General features: G+C 34.9%; 1 protein-coding gene across 3 annotated transcripts in view; it reads right to left on the reverse strand.

The window, feature by feature from the left end:
- The window catches only part of INPP4B (inositol polyphosphate-4-phosphatase type II B), a 763,493-nt gene that overhangs the window by 106,053 nt on the left and 636,010 nt on the right, over positions 1 to 21,430 (reverse strand). For all 3 annotated transcript variants that reach the window (XM_047091642.1, XM_047091644.1, XM_047091643.1), the window contains one exon: positions 14,679 to 14,882. In XM_047091642.1, the coding sequence (XP_046947598.1) occupies positions 14,679 to 14,882 (204 nt within the window). The remainder of the gene's footprint in view (positions 1 to 14,678; positions 14,883 to 21,430) is intronic.

Consider the following 21,430-nt stretch of genomic DNA (forward strand, 5'->3'; position numbering starts at 1 on the left):
GTGTTCACATCACCTCTACCAGAATGACCTAGAGAATTAAAATGCATATCCTTCGCGCCCACCAAGTCGATCAGAACTACTGGAAAGAAGGCACTCTAAACTGAAATTTTGACAAGCTCCTCAGGTGCTTGTAACCACACTAGGTCTGAGAACTTCTACATGCTACAGCCATGTAATAAGTTACTGTGGTTGATTTATTTCTTGGAAACAGCCCCAAACACTAGGGGAGCTCCTTGTCACCAATCTTACCAATTCTGATTAGCATTTGCTTTGGTTTAGGGCAATTCATGACACTCAATTCTGTGATTTATAAAAATTGTTATTTCTTTCTTTTTCTCTTTTAAAATTATATTTAAAGTTTACTTATTTATTTATTTTGAGAGAGAGAGAGAGAGAACACACATAAGCAGGGGAGGGGCAGAGAGAGAAAGGGAAAGAGAATCTCAAGCAGGCTCTGGACTATCAAGCACAGAGCTCAATATAGGGCTTGAAATCACATACCATGAGATCATGATCTGAGCTGAGGTCAAGAGTGGGAAGCTTAACCAACTGTGCCACCCAGGAGCTCCAAAAGTTATTTCTTAATAAACATTTTAAACATAGTTGTCATCATGGTAGGCTCTCATCTGTAGCTTCCTTTCTTGCTCCTTTCGCCACATCATTTAGATGCAGTCACTGACTCCACATCTGTGATGGTTAATTTAATGTCAACTTGATTGAATCACAAGATGTCCAGATAATTAGCTAAACATTATTTATGGGTGTCAATATATAATTATAGTACTTTTTTGTTAGTTTTTCTAGTTAATTTTGCTGGTTTATAAACAGATAAACTAATTTGGGGTAATAAATCTAGGAAAAAAGAACTATAGTTGAGTTTAGATTATTTGATGGTTATCTTGTAAAGACTAAGTTGAATAACATAATAAACAAATATGGGGGTTTACAGGTATGCATACTATAGGTGGTGGGGAAAAGTAGAACATTCAAAGTTAAAAAGGTAAGTTTGAGGTCCACCTGTAAGTGACATGCTACCTAGGGAAAACTGCCTCATTTCTGGGGAACCACAGTTGGTTCATCCACAGTTTAGAATAATAATTCTTGCCCTGCCTACCTCACCTTGGTGCAGTGGGAGCCAAATAATATAGTCTCTATGAAAGTGCTTGGAAAATTATTATAATTTGGAAAAATGACATCCTATTTTGCTGGCTTTCCTAAATGAATCAAGCTTGCTTTTCATCATTTTGTAATCCTGAGTGTGAGATATGCTATTAATCATAAATAATCAGAATAAAATCTCCACTCAGGGCATATTTATTCTACCGAAAATTAAAAGCACTTTCCCTCTAAGAGAAACTAAGACACCAATCACATCTATAAAATGCTTTATCCCTGCTTGTTGTCTGAGAAAAGGAGATGGTGTAATCCCTGAGTTATGACCCAGGAGATCTAAAGAAGCTCACCTTTTCCGGGATGAAATGTAGGGAAACCTAAGCAAGCTGAGGTCCTGACATCACTTATTTGGGATTTGGTGAGAAGCTTACATTCCAGACTGCAATAACAAACCTAATGGAACTCATTCTGAATATGTCTTAATCACTGCCAAGGACTGCATCTTTAAAGCTATTAAATTGAAAAATGAAACAAGTCTTGGGCTAACACTGGGAATAAACTCTGTTATTAAGGTGAAAAAAGGGAAAGGATTATTCTTAATTATCCAGATTAGCTTTGCACATGAGATAAATTTCAACTCTCTTTCTGTTGTCAATGTTGAGAAGAAGTTTATATTTTGATCAAAAATCAAAATAAGATTGCATGCTATCTTTCTTATATAAAGTAATATAAAGAGTTAACCAACTTCTTTTGATTACATCTCCAAGAGCCTGAATATAAGAATATATAAAAGGATAACTTTACATACTAAAACTATATGTTCTTCCTTTATACTCACCTTGGGTTATAGGATTATATTCACCGAAAAGGTAATATTTACAGCCAGTAGAGAGATCTTTATTGGCATGAGGTGCAGAGTGAAGCATGTTCACTGAAGGAGACCAACAACCATATAGTAAAAGGTTAGGTGGTAAACAGTAGAACAACATTGAAGTCATGAAATACTTAGAGGACACTCAAGCTGGGAGTGAGAAATTGAGCAAGTTTCTTATGCAAGACCAATACACGATTCATACATAATCAATTTTTTTTTTTTTTATTGAAGACACACTCAGCAGCAGCCCCTAAGTAGATTCATCCTGGTCTTTATCTTTTGGAGAGGAGATCCTGCCCAGCTGGTAGGGAGAGAATGCTGAGCTTTGACAGTCACTTCTTTTTCCTTTATGGCATCTACAAAGTAGATTAAAGTTATGGATTTACAGTGCTGTCTCTAATACTAGTCCAAGAGTTGTTTGAGGGTGGTGTCTTCACTGTATTGCACAGGGCATGGAGGAAAGGCAGAGAGAGAGAAAAGGAGAAAAGAAGAGAGGAGAAGAGAGATGACTCCAACCCAGAGGCAGATTGAGGCTGTTATTTATTTTCATCTGGTATAATGAAATGAGCTAATTTACCTTCCAAACTACCACATTAGATCAACATTATGGACTTCATCTTTAGAGATGAGGAGACTTTAGGAAAGAGATGTTGGATAACATGCAACATTAAAATGGTATATAACTAAATTAGAAATTCTATTCGATTTCAAAGACTTGATTCTTCCCCTATGATTTCCCACAGAACTGTGGTATACAGTAGGAATTCTTTGTGAGATTACTAAAACTCTGTGGACAAGCTAGATATAGGAAGGTCAAGAGAGGGAACCACAGGAAGGACCAGGCAGAGGTGTCTGTCACTTTACATGAGTAAGACTAGACATCACTTATCTAAGACTTGAAAATGAGTCCAAAGGCAAATCACTAAGAGATGATGCTGAAAAGGACAGGCTGGTCACATGTGTCTTTAAGTTGAAATAAAGAGGAATATACAATCAAAGATGGAACAATCACTTGGTTAAAGGGTCAATGAGCTTGGGTCAATGGACATAAGTGGCTAACATGAATAGAAGACAGTGTCAACATCAAACCACTCATGTGACCGGGATATAAAACAAGGAATGGGGTATAGGGAGAAAATATAATTCAATTCCTAGGAGATAATTATTAATTATTCTCAGAAAAATCACTATTCTGAAATTAGAATGCTAAAAATGGGGATGCAATATTCTTGAAGGGAAACCTTGAATATCTGATTCCCACCCCTCCACCCCAAAGAAAAACATTTTCCATAGTATCTCTGTGAAAACATTCACACGAAGGAAAATAATCAGCAAAATGCATTCTTATTCTGATAATTTTCATGAGGACAGTCCATGTAGGAGCTTCACTTTGCTTAGATTGCTGGTGTGGCTGGGGCCTACCTACTCCACTTTCTTCCCTACTAAAATCACTTTCTTCCCTACTAAATTTTTTTTTCAGACTGCTTCCATGAAGTGGAAAGGATGGTTAGTGAAGGGAAGACAATGGAAGCATAGAAATGTGGCTATAGTACATGGTGCTTCCATACCTCCCTTTTTCAGGAGACAGATACTACTCTAGATCCTACTTTAACTCCTCAGCTACTTGGGGGGTTTCAAACCAAAACCAAAACCAGAACCAGAACCAGGACCAAAACCAAACCAAAAGCAAAACAACAATCTGTCAGAAAAACAGATTGCTGGCGTGCCTGGCTGGCTCAGATGGAAGAGCATGTGACTCCACCTTGGAGTTGTGAGTTCAAGCTGCATGTTGGGCATAGAGCCTACTTAAATAAACACATGAATAAACCTAGAAAGAACAAAACAAAACAAAACAAAACATAAATACAGATTGCTGGGCCTTCCCCCACCCCCAGAAATAGCAGTCATTATTCTGTTACGTCTCCTGTTGAATGAAGTAAATAATGGAAAATTGGTGGGTTACAGTCTAACCTTTATTAAATGGAGGCTAACTGGCGTCCTTGACCTTAATGGAGCCTTAAGACAATTGAACTTCGTCAAAGTGAGTGGCTATAAACTATTTCTCAGCAATGAGGGCACAAAGTCAGGGGAACTAGTAGCAATATTTAATCCATCCTGAGTCAGGTGTTGATTTTGGTCCTTATTTATTTCTGGTTTAGGACCTAAGTTAACATGGAGGCCAAGCCCAGTGGCAAGAGGTGCACAAATTTAATGGATGTACTAGTGAGTAGTTAGTGAGACTTTGCACCTGGCAAAGTGAGCAAAATGGTGTTTGTTCAGCGTGTCACACATTTATGAGCTTGGTGGCATCCAAAGAATTCTTGACCCCTTTGGATCAGCAGTTAACTTAAAAATATAAAAATAGAGGGCACCTGTGTGGCTCAGTTGGTTAAGCATCCAACTCTTGATTTCAGCTTAGGTAATGATCTCATGGTTCTGAGTTTGAGCCCCATGTCAGGCTCTTGTGCTGACAGTGTGAAGCCTGCCTGGCATTCTTTCTGTCTCCCTCTCTCTGCCGTTCCCCCATTTACGTGCACATACATGCTCTCTCTCTGTCTCAAAAATAAATAAATAAACTTTATTTTTTAAAAAAAAAATTTTTAACGTTTATTTATTTTTGAGACAGAGAGAGACAGAGCATGAACGGGGGAGGGTCAGAGAGAGGGAGACACAGAATCTGAAACGGGCTCCAGGCTCTCAGCTGTCAGCACTGAGCCCAACGCGGGGCTCAAACTCACAGACCACGAGATCATGACCTGAGCCGAAGTTGGCCGCTTAACCGACTGAGCCACCCAGGCGCCCCTAAATAGATAAACTTTAAAAAATATATTTAAAAAATCAGCAATGCTTAGCAGCTGATCAGTTTTTCTAGGACCTATTTTTGATCAGCAAGAATGTGAAGACTAACCCAGAACTGAAATGGGGTCCAAAGTAGCTTTGTTGTGTCTGTATTTCTACACATAATTTCTCACTTGTCATTACCAATTTTTGAGTACTTTGATTAGAACCAGCCAGTGAATTAATAAGGCCAATCACATCTTCAAAGAGAAACTTCAGTGTATCCTTGAGTCAACTGAGAGTAATTTGTACTCAACTGGCCTCTTTCCTCAACACTGCAAACCTTCGCTCTTTCAAGAGCTTGATAGCTCTTCTCTCTGAATCCTAACTTTAAGAATGTTGGGTAAAAAAGGAGTTGCACTTAAAATACTCTATGGCACAAACTGGTACACGTATGGCCCACAGTAGGTAGTACACACACACACACACACACACACACACACACACACACCTGCACAAATACACATATAAACATACACATCATATCCTGTAAGAATAGCCAGACATGTGATATCCATCAGAATCGAGATAACCCAACCTTTGCTTCCTATTGATTCTCCTACTGAGCTTAACCTAATTAGTCATGTAAAAATCCCTGACCTTTGTTTCCAGATCATCACACTACTGACCTCACCCTGAAATTCAGTCCATAGTCATATAAGTGAGATTCTGATAGTCAGCTACTATTCTGTAGTATTGACCTCCCCATATTGTCCTGGTCTGGCTCTTGGCCAGACCCATCCTATCAGCTATCATACAGCCAGGTTTACACACGAGTGTACATTCACCCTCATCAATCACCATGCTCATATCATCAGTCCTCTGATCAAAAGCAAGCTTTGTACTGCAGCAAGTATTCATTCTTCAGCCTGGAGGCACTTCTGCAGTCGTGTCGACCTACATATCTCTTCTTATTTCTCGTTAATCTTCAAAACGAAAACTTCCCCAGGTCAGTCTCCTTGCTGTCCTAGAAACATGCTGTTAATTAGCTCAACATATATTTTCTGGGCATCTGCTACAAGCTTGCTGAGTGCTGAACATCAAAGATATGAAGGAAACCTTGGAGGAACTAATATTTCTATCCTGACACATACTGCTTTTTATGCTTGGAATGCTTTCTCTCATCTTCCATCAATCTAGATTCTCACCTTTTCAAGTATCATCATCTCCAAGAATGGTTCATTCTATTCTATCTCTGCTTAACATTTTTTTTTCTTTCTAGCAAACTCTATGAGGGGAATGACTATTATTTATTAATCCTTTTATTCTCAGGTGCTAGGAGTCATCAGGTAATAGATAAATAAAAGAATGAATAAATGAGTGAATGAAGAAGGAATGAAAGAAGGAAGGGATTATTTTTTTCATCTTCTCCAACCTTCATATAACTTCTCTCTGAATATTTTCAACATGTTTAATGTGTATCACACAACCACCTCCATTCTGGGAAAGATTCCATGTCTTTCAATATCTCTTCTTAGTTTTTGAGTGCTGGCCATTCACTTGAATTACATGATATGGCTTTTGAGGCCAGGAGCCATATTTTCTACTTAATTTACTCTCCCCCAAGAACCGATAGCATTATTGTACACTTAATTAACATCTGTTGATTGACTAAACAACCTGTGACTTACAAGTAAAGGGATACAACTATAGTAAGTATTATGACATACATCTCCAAATTAAAGTTAGAACCAAGCTCATACTCTGATAGGCTGTGTTCCCCACAATAAAGGTCACATCATGCTAATGCTTTCAATTTGGTGAAAACATTAAATAAAGCATTTGTTTAATAACAAAAAATCCACTGATTAAGTAAAGCTCTTAATTTTAAATTGGTAATTGGATGTTATCTGCACACCATTAGCTATACAACTAGTTGACTTATATGACATTATCAGTTGGTGCGTTGCATATAATCAATTTCCAGGATTGATTTTGTTTAACAGAATGTTCCCTGATATATCAAGTTAGTCTGCCTAAAAAATACCTCATTTCTTTAACTATTCATTAAATTATGGATATTCAAAAATTTGTACATAGAAAATAATGCCTCACTATTTACATTAGAACACAGTAAAGTTTGGGCTGCCTGTGAGGCTCAGTTGATTAAGCATCTGACTCTTGATTTGGGCTGAGATCGTGATCTCAAGGTCATGAGTTCAAGCACCATATGGGACTGGGCATGAAGCCTGCTTGGGATTCTCTCTCTCCCTCTTCCTCTACCCCCCTCCCCATCTCTCTCTCAGGAAAAAAAAAAATTACTAAAGCTTGAGTGATTGATTTGAATGTAATCACAAATCTCTAAGGTATGTGTATAGAAATTTGCATATTCATTATATACAGGAAAAATAAAAATATCTGATGTTGAATCAGGCATTTTAAGAGTCAATAAAGTATCTAAGGGAGATGATGGTATCCAGTATAAAAAAAACACAGGAAAATTGCCATTACATTAATAAAAATAAAATATCTCTGTTAAAAATACTGGCTTGAGTGGGAGGATGAACTGCTGATTCAGCAAATCCATTTATTCATTTATTTCTACATTAACTCTGAAAATACATTGAATGAGTATGTATAAAACACTGTATTAGGTGCTATAAAATAGGGAGCTGAAGGTGAATGTATTAACTTCATGTGGGAAAACCTAGAAATTGTCAGGATTTCATGAATATGCATGTACATAAAGATCTCTTTTGGGGTTTCTTTTCTTTAATAGAACATTTGTGCATTTTAATGGACAGTCATGAACTTTGCTTAATCACCTTTTGTGGACTTTCATATTGGATAAGTATTCAAAGCACATTTCTTCTGGGTGAAATGGACTGGAGAAGTTCAGGAATGTTTCCCATCCATCAAGAAAACAGATGATAGAACACATTTCAGCTGCCACATAGGTAACAACTAGCCCAATTCTCCCTGTCTTTGCCTGCCCTTTCTGATTGTGTGAGTGGATACTTCCAATGCCCCCTTCTCATTATAAGATTAACAAAAGCAGACAACCAACCCTATTATGTGTGATTTAGGGATGAAAACGAAAAAGCTGGGACAAGGGGAAAATAGTCACTTCCAATTCATATTTGCTGAGTAACATCTAAAATTATTTCTGTATAACTAGGACCTTTGTAATTGGTGCATGAATAATCAAATAAAATTAAAATTGCCACCACAGGGTTTCCGGAAGTTTCTGAAAGTCTTAATTCATCATGTTCTTATGTTCTTCATCATGTTCTTTGGTCATCTCTGATGTTATGTATCTAATTTGAATTTTACTGCTTTATATTTTTGGAGATATTGGAAGCTGACTTGTACAGTCACCTCTTGAGTTGATTACGAGACTGGGAAATATACACTAAGGAGAGAAGGATACAGCTGGGTACTTTTGACTACAAGAGAGACACAGAATCCCCAGAAGAATTCATGAATTCTAGTAGGGAAAAGGTACCTGACACAGTGCAAAGTTATGTTAAAGTTGAATATTCCATATTCCAAAATAAGAAGGTAAACAAGAATAATTTGAGGGCAAATTTCAAAGTCATTAATATATTCTACAAATAAGTAATGAGCACCTTTTCTGTGCAGATGGTCTGCTAACTGTGGAGTACAACAGTGAACATGAAGCTGACTTTGCCCCCTAGGAGCTTATAAAGACCATGAATACATGAAGAAATATATATATATATATATATATATATACATACACACACACACACAAATGATTATAATTCAGTGTTCATGAGGCTGTGTGATCACAAGATGCAAGAATAATGCTTTATTACACAAAATGTTTTGGAGTTGAATGCATATTTTATATCCATCTACCTATAACATAAAATTTTGAAATAAACGGCCATACTTTAGTGGGGATTTTATTCATTCAGGTAACTAAGTTATAAGGTACTGCTTTAGGAAAGTTAAATTAGTGGTCGAGTTGTCTATAAGAATTAATTATCTCTGAAGAACGAGATTTATTTCCTTCTTATCAAGATCAGGTTAGTGGTTTCACATAAAATAATTCTAGCCAGCCAGAGAACTGAACAGAGTATCTTTTGAATTATTAATTTGCATAGGTACCTCTGCATTATGCACAGCCTGAACTATTTTTCCTAGAGATAAGGTCTACGTTGGAGACAGAAGATGGCAAGTGAAGTTGAGAACACAGATCACTGCAGATTGCTTGTTGGGGGTATTTTGCTGGATAAGTGTGTTTTGTCCTCAATAGTAATATTTTGCAACTATGTATGCTTACAGTTACTAATTATGGCAATATAAATAGCTCTATCAATACTCTTGTCAGGCTTAAGCATTCATATTTGATCCAGACATCATTTGAGAAAGTTGTAGTACAAAATAGACTGTGAGATGGTGGTAAAGAACATACCAGAAAGTGGTATGTAAAGAACAAATCAGAAAGTGGTTTATGTAAATCTCATTCCAAAATGCAATCTTTGGGAATACTGACCTACAGAGAAACCACAATTTTTTTTCAGGTTATATATGGAATTTATTAACACTATGTCCAACATAAATATTACTGTAAATTTATGCTACTGCTTCTATAATCTATAACATTATTGAAAATGTATTATAGATAAGTGTGGATCATCTGTGCTCATGTGACATAAACATATTTTACCATAGAAGGCATAACAAATGTTTCCCTAGTTTAAGCATGGACTGAAAATTTAAAATTTGATTTACATTTACAACATGAAGAAGGGAATTAACTGGGTAATTTGGATGCTGAAAAGTTGCCTGATATAGAAATTTAGTTCAATTAAAAAATGGGTTTGGGATATGGCTAAGTAATAAGAATAGTTTTCTTACTTCTGCTCTTTGCTGGAATGAAACATAATATAAATGATCAGAAGTTTATTTTGTTTTTAACAATTTTTGAATGAGGGTAGACAGATTTAGCCCTGAACCCATCAGTGTAGTAATGTTGAAGTTAAATCACACTGTTCTAGAGAATAGTATAATTACTGGAAGCCACAAAAACTGGGTCAACTTAATACTTTAGTTGGATGACATGCTTTCATATTTTGGACAAACTAATCTTGGAATCCCAGCTGCTAGAAGCATCTGTTGTAGAGATAAAGAGAAAGAAAAGCAATATGTCATTTTTACCAGCTAAAAAAATGAAGAATGTCATATTAGTCTATTTCTTTGCACAGATTGCCATAAAATCCCAACATTCCTTTGGGTTTAATTGTTTACTAATTTTTCAGGAAAATAAATCTTTAAAGCACTCAATCATTTAATAAGTACAATTCAGCAAATAACAGACACTTTTTTTGGTCCATGATCATTTTAGTTTCAATCTCTTCCATATTGACTAGATAATTATTATCCAGATTCATATGTCATTAATTTTGCCAATAAAACAGGTTGAAAAGAGAACTGCTGACTTAGAATTAATATTCTCTCTTCTAACCTCAAAAAGAAAGGTTTTTACATGTATCAACAGAGTAGAATTCAAGAGTAATTTACTAGTATATATTTAGTTTCCAATATTTATTATAAGATGCTAAATGCAGCTGTTCAAGTTAATTGTTAAAACTAGTCATTATAAGACATTAAATAAAATGCTTTTTAAAAAATGGAGGTACTGTAGTCTTATGTGCAAACCTAAACCAACCTAAGTGACCAGAGAATACCTTCATATACCACAGAACCCTAACTAAATTAACATAAAACACTGAATTATTTCAGGAAGTTTATTAGACTTGTGATTAGTGTTGAAACTTTTCTAACAATTAACTAAGAAAAATGGTACACAAAGTTTTGATTCTAATTCATTTAATAGCACAATGTCTAAGGGCATTTTCAATTAGCTACATTTGTTTGGATTTACTCATCTTTTCAATTTTTATCTTATCTTATCGTATCTTATCTTTATTTATTTCTTTTGAGAAAATGAGAACATGCTTGAGAGCAAGCAGGGGAGGGGCAGAGAGAGAGGAGAAAGAGAATCCCAAACAGTCTCTGCTCTGTCAGCACAGAGCCTGATGCAAGGCTTGATTTCACCAACCATGATATCATAAGCTGAGCTGAAATCAAGAGTCTGATGCTTAACTGACAGAGCCACCCAGGCACCCCTCATCTTTTCAAATTTATATAAAGCTTTGAAAAGAATGTTAAATGGCTACGACTTGGGTAATTATTTTTTAAATAAGGGATTTCTATCTTTTAACAAAGGTATCTTCTCAATAGGAAGTAATTGCTATGGAAAATCAATCAGAATGTTATATAACAACCAAACTTGGTTACACTTGCAAATAGTGGTAAATTACATTAGGAGGAGAGAGAAGCAACTTTTCTGAGTGGGAAAGATTTTCCTCATAATTGTGGTAAATTTAGACAAAGTATTCATATACTTTCTAGAAACAGTGTGTTCTGGAAGAAATTCAGAAATTATATGAAAAGAGATAGAGAGATACAGATATTTGTTATTATCCTACCCTTTTGTCTGTGAAGGAAACCAAAACACCCAAGAAACTGAGAAGACACATCCACATAAACTGGAAGAAAAAAAAATCAGTAAGACTTTTTCCTAGTGTCAAGAGACTAAAGTATTCCAAAAAGAATAATAAAGGATAAGCCAACAACCATACGGACGTCTAATGCAACCCTGAATGGCCCATAGCAAGGATTGGAATTCTTCCTAATTTTTCTAAGTGTTGCTAGTAAGCACCTCTACCCATTGTCTTTGGGGTGCCAATTTGAAACTTTTACCCATTTCCTCATCCTATCCTCTTCCTCCCCTTCTCTTTGTACAAGATTCTACTTTAAGGATAAAATAAAGCACCCACATTAATATCCAAACAATATAAATAACTCACACAACTCAACAGAAAAAAAAAATTAAAAAGTGGCCAGAGGAACTGAATAAACATCTTTCCAAAGAAGACGCACAATAGCCAACAGGTATGTGACAAGGTGCTCCATATCACTAATCATCAGGGAACCACAATGACATATCACCTCATACTTGTTAGAATGGTTATCATCAAAAAGATAAGAGATAACAAATGCTGGTGTGGATGTGTAGGAAAGAGAACCCTGGGTGGTTTGGTGGGAGTGTAAATTGGTGCAGCCACTGAAAAACAATATGGAGGTTCCTCAATAAACTAAAACTAGAACAACCATATGATCCAGCAATTCCATTTCTGAGGATGGATATACCTGAAGGAAATGAAATCACAATCTCAAAGAGGTATCAGTACCTGCACATTCACTGAAGCATTATTTACAATAACCAAGATATGGAAACAACCTAAGTGTCCACTGGCAGATGAATGGACAAAGAAAATGTGGTAAATATACGAAATATCATTCAGCCACAAAAAGAGGGAAATCCTGCCATTTGCAACAACATGGATGGACCCTGAAGGCATTAAACTCAGTGACATAAGTCAGATGGAGAAAGGCAAATACTGTGTGATCTCTTTTATATGTGGAATCTAAAAACAAACAACAAACTCACAGAAACAGACAACAGGTTGGTGGTTGCCAGAGGTGAGGGTTCAGGGTGGTAGGGCAAATAGGTAAAAGGGGTCAAAAGGTACAAAAACTTCCAGTTATAAGATAATAAGTCATGGGGATGTAATGCACAGCATGGTGACTATAGTTAACAACACAGTATTGTACATGTTAAGTTGTAAGAGAGTAGATCTTAAAAGTTCTCATCAACAAAAAAAATCTTATATATTAACTAATTTAGTATGGTAATTATTTCTCAACTCATTATCTCAACTCAACTAATACAATATTATATGTTGGTTATATCTCAATATAGCTAGAAAAATATTTTAAGCAAACAAAAAAGAAGCCATCCAGCCTCACCTACCCTCAAAAAAGTGAAACTGATCCTTATATTCTCCTCATAGTCTCAGCAGAAGAGCCCATTTCTGCCCGGGACTGCCTTCCACCTGTATGCTAGAATTGAGTCTCTTCTTTATGGAGAAAAAAACCTCACTCTACCATTCATCACCTATCTGCTTCTCAAATGGCTTTTGGAATATAAACATGCTCAATTTTCATCATCTTTATAACAAAACAAGTGAACCACTAATAATAATCACACACACCTACAATATAGAAGGTCTCAAAAATTATCTAAAGAAAAGGACATAAGGAGGGAGGGATGGAGAGGGACACTTTCCAAGAGCAGGAGAATGGCAAGGTGTGGAGGAGAATTTGCATAACAAAGCAAGGTGAAAATTATAAAAACAGAAGATACCCAACTTCAAAATTTTTACTTGACATAATATAAAAATGGTACCTATTTGTCATAAGGTTGACATCATATGTTTAATTCAATAAAATACAAGTTCTTTTCTATATTTACTCAAACTCTTTAAAATTTACAACACACATTTTATGATAGATCCAGTTTCCCCATTTACTTTAAGAGATAGTATTAATCTCCATAATAAGATTATATAATTTATGCATCTTAAAAAAGAAAACATATAGCAACAATACTAAAGTAATACAATGCATTTCCAGGCCTTCCCACATAATGGGGCATTATTGCACAGGTAAATCATTTATCTCATGACCACCCAAGGAGCTAAACAGAACAGGTACTGTTATTTTCACTTTACAGTTGAGAAAATTGAACTTCAGAGAGGTTAAGAGGTACATACGCCTTGGAGCTGTGAATAAATTGAAGAAGAAAGTGAAGGTAAAAAGGAGAAATATTAGATTTGCTCTTCTGAAAACTTCTCAGTGGGAGAAGCGCAATCTTAATCAGCAGCAACAAATACTTATTCAGCATTTACTTCTAGGAACCCAGCTCTGTCTTTCCTGTGATAGAAGTTTTATCAAAAGATAGAACAGCCATCACTTTCACAGCCCTTCAGACAGCAATTTTTTTTGAGAGACCTGGGCCTTTCAAATAATTTACTCCCCAAACGCTCTTAAATTCTAGGATGGCAGGAAAAGTAATCATTAACTGTTTAACATCTAACATGGCTAGCATATTATTTTCTTGGTTAAACTTATGATACAGTAAAGAGCTTTCTTCTGTATGTGTGATATGCACATACTTTGTTCTTGGATAATTAATATGTATTAATTCAGGAATAACACTGCTCCCCTTTAGCCAGCACCTTCATGTTTCTTTTATTCTGTCCAACTAGAGTTTCTATTATCATGTTAGCTTTTTTTTTTTTTTTTTTTTGCCTATACTAGCTATTTTTTCAGATGCTTTTATGTGGCCATCCTTTTGCCAATTTCAGAGCATCTGGACAACATATTTTTTTAAATATAATCATGAACAAGAAGGATTTAAGAGATCTCTATGCCTACCGCTATGTAAACGCGAATGTCTTTTGAAGTTCGTCCAGAACTAAAACACCAGATTGCAGTAAGAAAATATTTGCAAGAAGTAGTGGATTATAAGTGATTTTTTACTCTTTTTCTAAAAAACACAATTTTAATAGTTCATATTACCTTGGCAATAAATACAGAAAAGTATTATAGGTCATGTAATTGTGGCATCTTTGCTTTAATGACATCTTGGTTTTATATATATATATATATATATATATATATATATATTTATTTTTTTATATATAATATATTTATATTTATATATATATAAATATTTATATTTATATATAATTTATGTATTATGTAACTATAAATTTTTATGCCAAATAAATGTGATCAGGAATAAGACTTCCATTTATAATTTTTCCCCAAGGAAAAATGTTGCCTATTTATCCACAATCTGTATTAGGACTGCTTTCCAACTTGTTTTGATGAAGAGGAGAGATTTCTGATCTTTCTTGCTTGACTTCTCAGGACTAAACATCAGGAGGCAAGCGATGTGCAAGAGACTTACCCACTCTTCCTCATCATAGTCTGAATGATGTGGTATGGAGTCCTGCCTTCTCATCGGTGGGGGTGGGTCCTGGGGACAGCTCTCCTCTGTGCTGTTCTTAGGAGAGGGTGGTTTCTTAAGGACACCTCCTGGCCTGGCAGTGTAGAGGGCTAAAAGAGCACTTCTTACCAACTGATCCTTGAAGGCATGTACAAAAAGCTCTGTCTGGAAAGAAATTGACAAGGATTAGAAACACCATGGTAGGCATCTCAGCATAGAGCTATGAAAAGGTCAACCGCAGATTTGTTGGCACATAAGTGGTGTGCATGGTGGAAAAAGTACAGGCGACAGAGAGAGAAAATGATTCATACCAATCAATGAAAATAGTTGAGTTTTGGGATGATGCCAAGGTCTTGAGTCCTCCTGTTCTAAAAGTTAATGCTGAGGTTCTGTGGGTACTATAAACACCAGCTGTCTCCTCAGCCCCCTCTCTTTTAATTCTAAATTCTATCTTTGAAGATGAATTTCACTAGAGATAATCATTTGAACACTGTCTACCTGCTGCACCTTTCAAGTAATTCCAAATGCACCTTAAAAGAAAATGTGATCAGACTATGTATATTCTATAGTTTAAACAGAGTGAAAGTCTAAAGAAAGGAATATGTATCTTTAAAAATAGAGGCAGGAAACCTTTTTTTTCTTTTTAGCATCCTGAGTAGATTTCAATAGTAGAGATGGTATAGGCAGTTTTCCCATGAAAATATTTGACTTTTATTCCTTATCATGACTCCTAAACTGTCTCCTCCACCAAATGGTTTCAGTAATGCTCAATGTTAATGAGGCTGCTGTGAAACTTGCTATGGTAGATTTTACAAGCTGGTGGTAAATACCTAGTAAGTACTATAGAAATGACAGCTTCCCAACAATAAAGAATTTTACAACAGTACTTTGCAATTTCCTGATGAAATGTTTAATAGCTTCACCCTGTACTATACTGGATGATGCAGTAATTGATCTTCTGTATTATACTACACTTAACATGCATGTGGTCTAACAATCTATTCATTCAGAATAGAGTAGTAACTCAAACATTGACTCATATTGCTAACACAATCACATATTGTAATCTGTTGAGAAGAAGCCCTTTAAATCATAGCATTATTTTGAATAATACTTGATATCACCATTTCATGAGACACTTGGATGTAATGCTGACTTCACCATCACTGTAACTCAAGGTAATCATTTACTGGCGTATTTTCAATATGCATTCAACAGTGCCATGTCTAACAAATGGTTACTAAATTATCCCTTAAAAACCCCTGTTGTGTCAGCAATTAAAGAAAACCAGTTAAACCCCATGCAAAACAATTGCCTAATAAGACTATGTTAATAAGACTACATATGCTAATAGGACTACATAGTTAAGTCTTTGCAATAGATCATGAAATTCTACAGTTGCATAAGACCTTAAAGTCAGACCTCTCATTAACCAGGTAAAGAAACTAAAAAGGAAGAGTGGTGTCCTGTCCTAGAACAGACTGCTTACCAGTAACACAAAGGGAACAAAGCCATAGTTTTCTAACAAATTCAGTAGCTTTTCCCCATACTCCACCCCACCTATCAACCCATCACCTGCATGCTTCTGTCCTTCCCCCCTTTCTTCCTTAACCCAAGCTCCTCAAGCGCTTTGGACATCTACTTGCTTCTATAATTAATCACGTCTACAATTGTCAGTGTAACTATCTTCACTGTAAAACTTTACTGATGTTTTTAAATGCTCTTTTAATCTATTGGTTGTATTGAAAGCACTTTGAAGGTAAGTAGACAAGAAACATTTAAAAAAGGATACACAAGAATAAAATATTGAAAAATATTTTGGTAATAATTTAGGAAAACAAAATGAAAAGGGAGCTTATAGTGAAAAGGCATAAAAAGAAGCATTAATTGATGTTCACAATGAAGTGTTAAAATGAAAATGAACAATACAAAAAAAATACTGATGAAAAATGTAGCTAGACAGTACTCACACAAGGCAATATAGTTATAACAAAATAGGGAAACATGTTATTTACATAATTTTCATAGAGCCTGGATAGATCCATCAATGTGAATTTAAATATTTAAAAATGCAAATTTACTTCCATTCAGCTTAACTAAACTATTTCTCTATTGATAGATTCAATAAATTCTTTTGACTTATTTTTAGAGCAAAACAGCTTGCCTTCTTTGAATTCCTGCTACTACAGCTCCAGTCTCCATAACATCACCTAATTACTATGTAGCTGAATATATATTCACACCCAATGAAATCTAAAGTTCTTATAATTGCCATCATTTTCTTCCCATTGCATGCATGCACAGAGATTCCACTTCATTTATTCAAATCTCATTTGAGTTGATTTATCACCAAAGACATGAAAGATAGTACAGTAGATTCGTGCAATTTTACAACCCAGAATTTTCTTGGTGGGGGGGGGGGTAGCTGGATGAACACACAAAATCTTATAGAAACAGTTTGTGTCTATATTGGAAAATTCATCTGACTGGAAACTCTATGAATAGCCATGATCTTTTGCAGAGAATTGCACTTTGATAGAAAATAGCCAAAATTCCATTACTATATCCATATGACCTGGAAATTTTCTCGACTAGCACTACTTAGTAAATGTAGACCAATGCAGATCCTGATGTTTTACACTCAAATAAATTAGCTTGAAGGGATTAATGTAATCACTCAATTCCAATACATCTGTATGCTGCTGTTCTTGCAACAGAGATGACACTAAGGAAGTTCAAAGTCATGGGAAGGATGCGGAGTTGCCTATTGACTCAAAGTACTGAAAACCTTTTTCCTTTTCTGACTCTGCTCATATTGCATTAAATGAAAGGAAAAAGGCTGTCTACATGTTATCATAAGGGTAGGCAAATCAATTTATTTAAAACAGTTTAATAATATAGCAAAAAAAGCATAAACTCTGTACCTAAGGTGGATCATTTCATTTGTTTGATATTAAAAAAGAGAAAGAAATGGTATCTTAAAAATGAAATGTTTTCTTGCCTTCCTGACATTTTTCCAATTCATGTTCTCATGCAAATGTTCTTCAAAGTAACACACAGAATTATCTACAAGTATAAAACCAGTAAAATTACTTCTTCTGGGGATGAATTTCCTAGGTTCCTAAATATTAAGGGCAGAGGAATAGTTAGGAATATGCTTATTTAAAACTACCCTTTTTAACTAGAGGTCTCAACAAATTAATCAAAGTCTCATACTATTTAAAAGCTTTTTTTCGATGAAAAAATTCAAAGCGATGCCTAACCCCACCTGCAAGACAGAAGTAGTCAATGACATAAACAGGTGATTATTATTTTAGTAGTCATGTATATGACAAAAAAGAATCCTGTTTATTTTTTTCCCCCGACCTTACCATTCCCTATTATTTTGCACCCAACTAGCCTCTCTTACTTTCATCACCTGCATGGTCCCTATCTAATATCGCTTGATTATTATTTAGATATGCTTGGGGCGCCTGGGTGGCTCAGTCGGTTAAGCACCCAAGTTCGGCTCAGGTCATAATCTCGCGTCCGTGAGTTCAAGCCCTGCGTCAGACAGCTCAGAGCCTGGAGCCTGTTTCAGATTCTGTGTCTCCCTCTTTCTCCTCCCCCGCTCATGCTCTGTCTCTCTCTTCTCAAAAATAAATAAACGTTAAAAAAATTAGATATGCTCGACATATAATATTATATTAGTTTCATATGTACAGTATAAGAATTCAATTTTTGAATATATTGCAACACTATCACTACAATAAGTCTGTTTATTTTTAAAATTTTGATATACTTTAATTACTGCATAGGGCAATAGCGCTATACTCTGGAATTAGTACATAAATATGTATGTTTTCTACATTCCCTAAAGAAAAGAACACTGAACCTTCAGGAGAGTTACTTGACATCTGGGCAGATCATACAAATTATGCACTTGACCTTGGCTAAATCACATAACAACTTTTCTCCAGTTTGCACAAAATTACAATGCTTACCTATGAAACCTCATAGCAGTTCACTGTAAACTGTGAACTCTTCTATTTATGCTCCCCTTTCTTGAATGATCTTTTCAGTTTCCTTTGTTGACTCAACATCCCAGACTCACTCAAACTATGGTAAACAAATCCTAAGGGACCTTAAACCACTTTCTTGAAAGCATTTTTTTTTTCCCATTAGATATATAACACATTTCCCCATAGCTTCAACTACCCTCTTTATGCCACAGTCTCTAAAATCCATCTCTATCCACCTCTTGAACCAGTACTGTCACCTGTTTCCACCTGAAAGTCTTTCAAGGTTAGAAGTCACAGCCTGATCTCAAGTGTTTTCAATAAATGTGTTCTTCCCAGCTTTTCAAACTGTGTGGTGTCATCATTATGCAGCAACTCAGCGCCCAAATGTCTGGATCATCTTCAGCAATATTCATCTTCTAGATTAGTCATTAATTTCTACAAGTTATACTTTTTCAGTAATTTCAAAGATTATGTCCACAGCTAGTCCCAGTTAAGATCCTTTCTACATTCCACGTGGATACTTTCCATAGTCTCCTTACTGATTGATTTATTTTTCCTAAGCTAATGCTTTGTTTTATGGGATGTTCTTCAAGGTCACTAATATTAAAATGTAGACATCTGAGTCCCAGCCCAGCAGCTGAGTCAGAATTTGTATTTTTAGCAAGCTCCCCCAAGAGGAATGCTGACATTTTGTAATGCCCAATAATGTCCAATAATTCAAATCCACTGTCTAGCTCAGCTTCTCTATTCTATGAGGATCATCTTCACAAAGCATGTCTCCAGTCCTTCCTCACTTAACGACCTTCCAACTTACAAAAGAGACTTTCTCTTGGGTGAATAACCAGGAGTGAAATGGCTAGATCATATACATATATAAACAAATGTATATATAAACATATATATAAACACACATTTATATTTATTATATATATTTATATAAACATTATGAGACACTGCTGAACTGTTTTTCAAAGTGTGCAAGTAATTATGTAAGTAATATATGAATGTTCCAGTCATTTCATATCCTCCCCAACTCCTCATATGCTTAACCTTTTTGATTTCAGCTATTCTAGTGGGTAGTTAGTATTACCTCATTTTAGTTTAAATCTGTATTTCCCTAAAAACAAATGATGATTAGCATCTTTACGTGTGTTTATTTGCCATCCATATATCTTCTCTGATGAAACATCATTTCAATTTTTTTGCCCATTTTAAATTAAGCCACTTGTCTTATTATTAAAGTATAAGAATACTTTATGTATTCTGATGATTTCCTTTGTAAGATACATAGTTTACAAATATTTTCTCAGTCCAGACTTGCCTTCTCACTTTTTAATAATGTCATCTGAATGTCTCCTGAAAACTTTAATGAAAGTTTTTGATTTTGATGTTGCCTTATATGTCACGTGTTTTCTTTTATTGGTTCATACTTTTTGTGTTCCAAGAAATATTTGCCTAATCCAAGATGACAAAAAATTTTTCCTATGTTGTCTTCTAGAAGTTTGTCTGTTTGCTTCTTTCTTTTAGCTTGTATATTAAGATTTATGCTCTATTTTGAATTAATTTTTATAGATATGTGAGGTAAAGATAAGGAAAGTTTTTTTTTTTTTTTTTTACATATGGATATCGAATTGTTCCTGAGTTTTATGTTAAGAATACATCATTTTCCCAATGAATTTTCTTTGCCCTTTCTCTAAGGTTATTTGAACATATATGTGTGGGTCTATTTCTAGATTCTCTATTCCATTATATTGATAGCTATGCTTACCCTAGAAAGTTACTAACCACAGAATACAATCAGTATTATTTTCATTTTAAAGAGTAAATATGTTTAAGTAAATTAAAGTTTGGTTTTTTAAAAATATATCTGTCTACATACTTACCATTTCTGGTACTCTTTATTCTTGTGTAGATCCATTCCCACCTCCCCCCCCATGTTATCACTTTCTTTGGCCTGAAGACTTTACTTTAAAATTTGTAGTAGTACAAGTTTGCTATGAAATCTCCCAGTTTTTATTTGTCCAAATGGTCTTTATTTCATCTTTATGTTTGAAAGATATCTTCTGTAGATAAGGAATTATAGTTTGTGTGTGTATATCAGTACTTTGAAGATGTTACTCTATAAGACCATCTAATAAGCCTGTGAATAATTCTGTTATATGTTCCTTTGCAGATAATGTGCCTTTTCCCCCTCAATTTTCACTTTATCTCTGTTTCTCAGTAGTTTGATGATGTACCTGCATTTTTTTTAATGTTTATTCTGCTTAGAGTACATTGAGCTTCTTGGATCTATAGTTTCATTTTCTCATTAAATTTTGAAGAATTTCCATCATCGTTTCAGCAAGTATTTTTCTATTTTCCTTTCTGCTTCTTCTAGGACTCTGATTAATGCATATTAGACTTCTTGGTATTGTTGGATAAGTCATTCATATTCTATTTATGTTTTTACATCTTTTTTATCTCTGTACTACATTTAAATAGTTTCTAATACTATGTTTGAAAATTCACTATTTATTCTTCTGAAGTGACTCATCTGCTAATTCTACCTAGTACATGTTTTTATTTCAAAGATTATATTTTATATTTTTCTTATTTCTGTATTATTCTTTTTTAATCTTCCATTTTCCTCTTCATCCCGTTTGTGTGTTTCTCTGCTTCCCTAAATATATGGACTATATTTATAATTTCTGTTGTAAGGTCCTTATCTGCTAA

This window comes from Lynx rufus, unplaced genomic scaffold (genome assembly GCF_022079265.1).
Source record: "Lynx rufus isolate CCGP_SWC_20201006 ecotype Redwood Valley unplaced genomic scaffold, mLynRuf1.p SCAF_3, whole genome shotgun sequence".
Classification (NCBI taxonomy): Eukaryota; Metazoa; Chordata; class Mammalia; order Carnivora; family Felidae; genus Lynx; species Lynx rufus.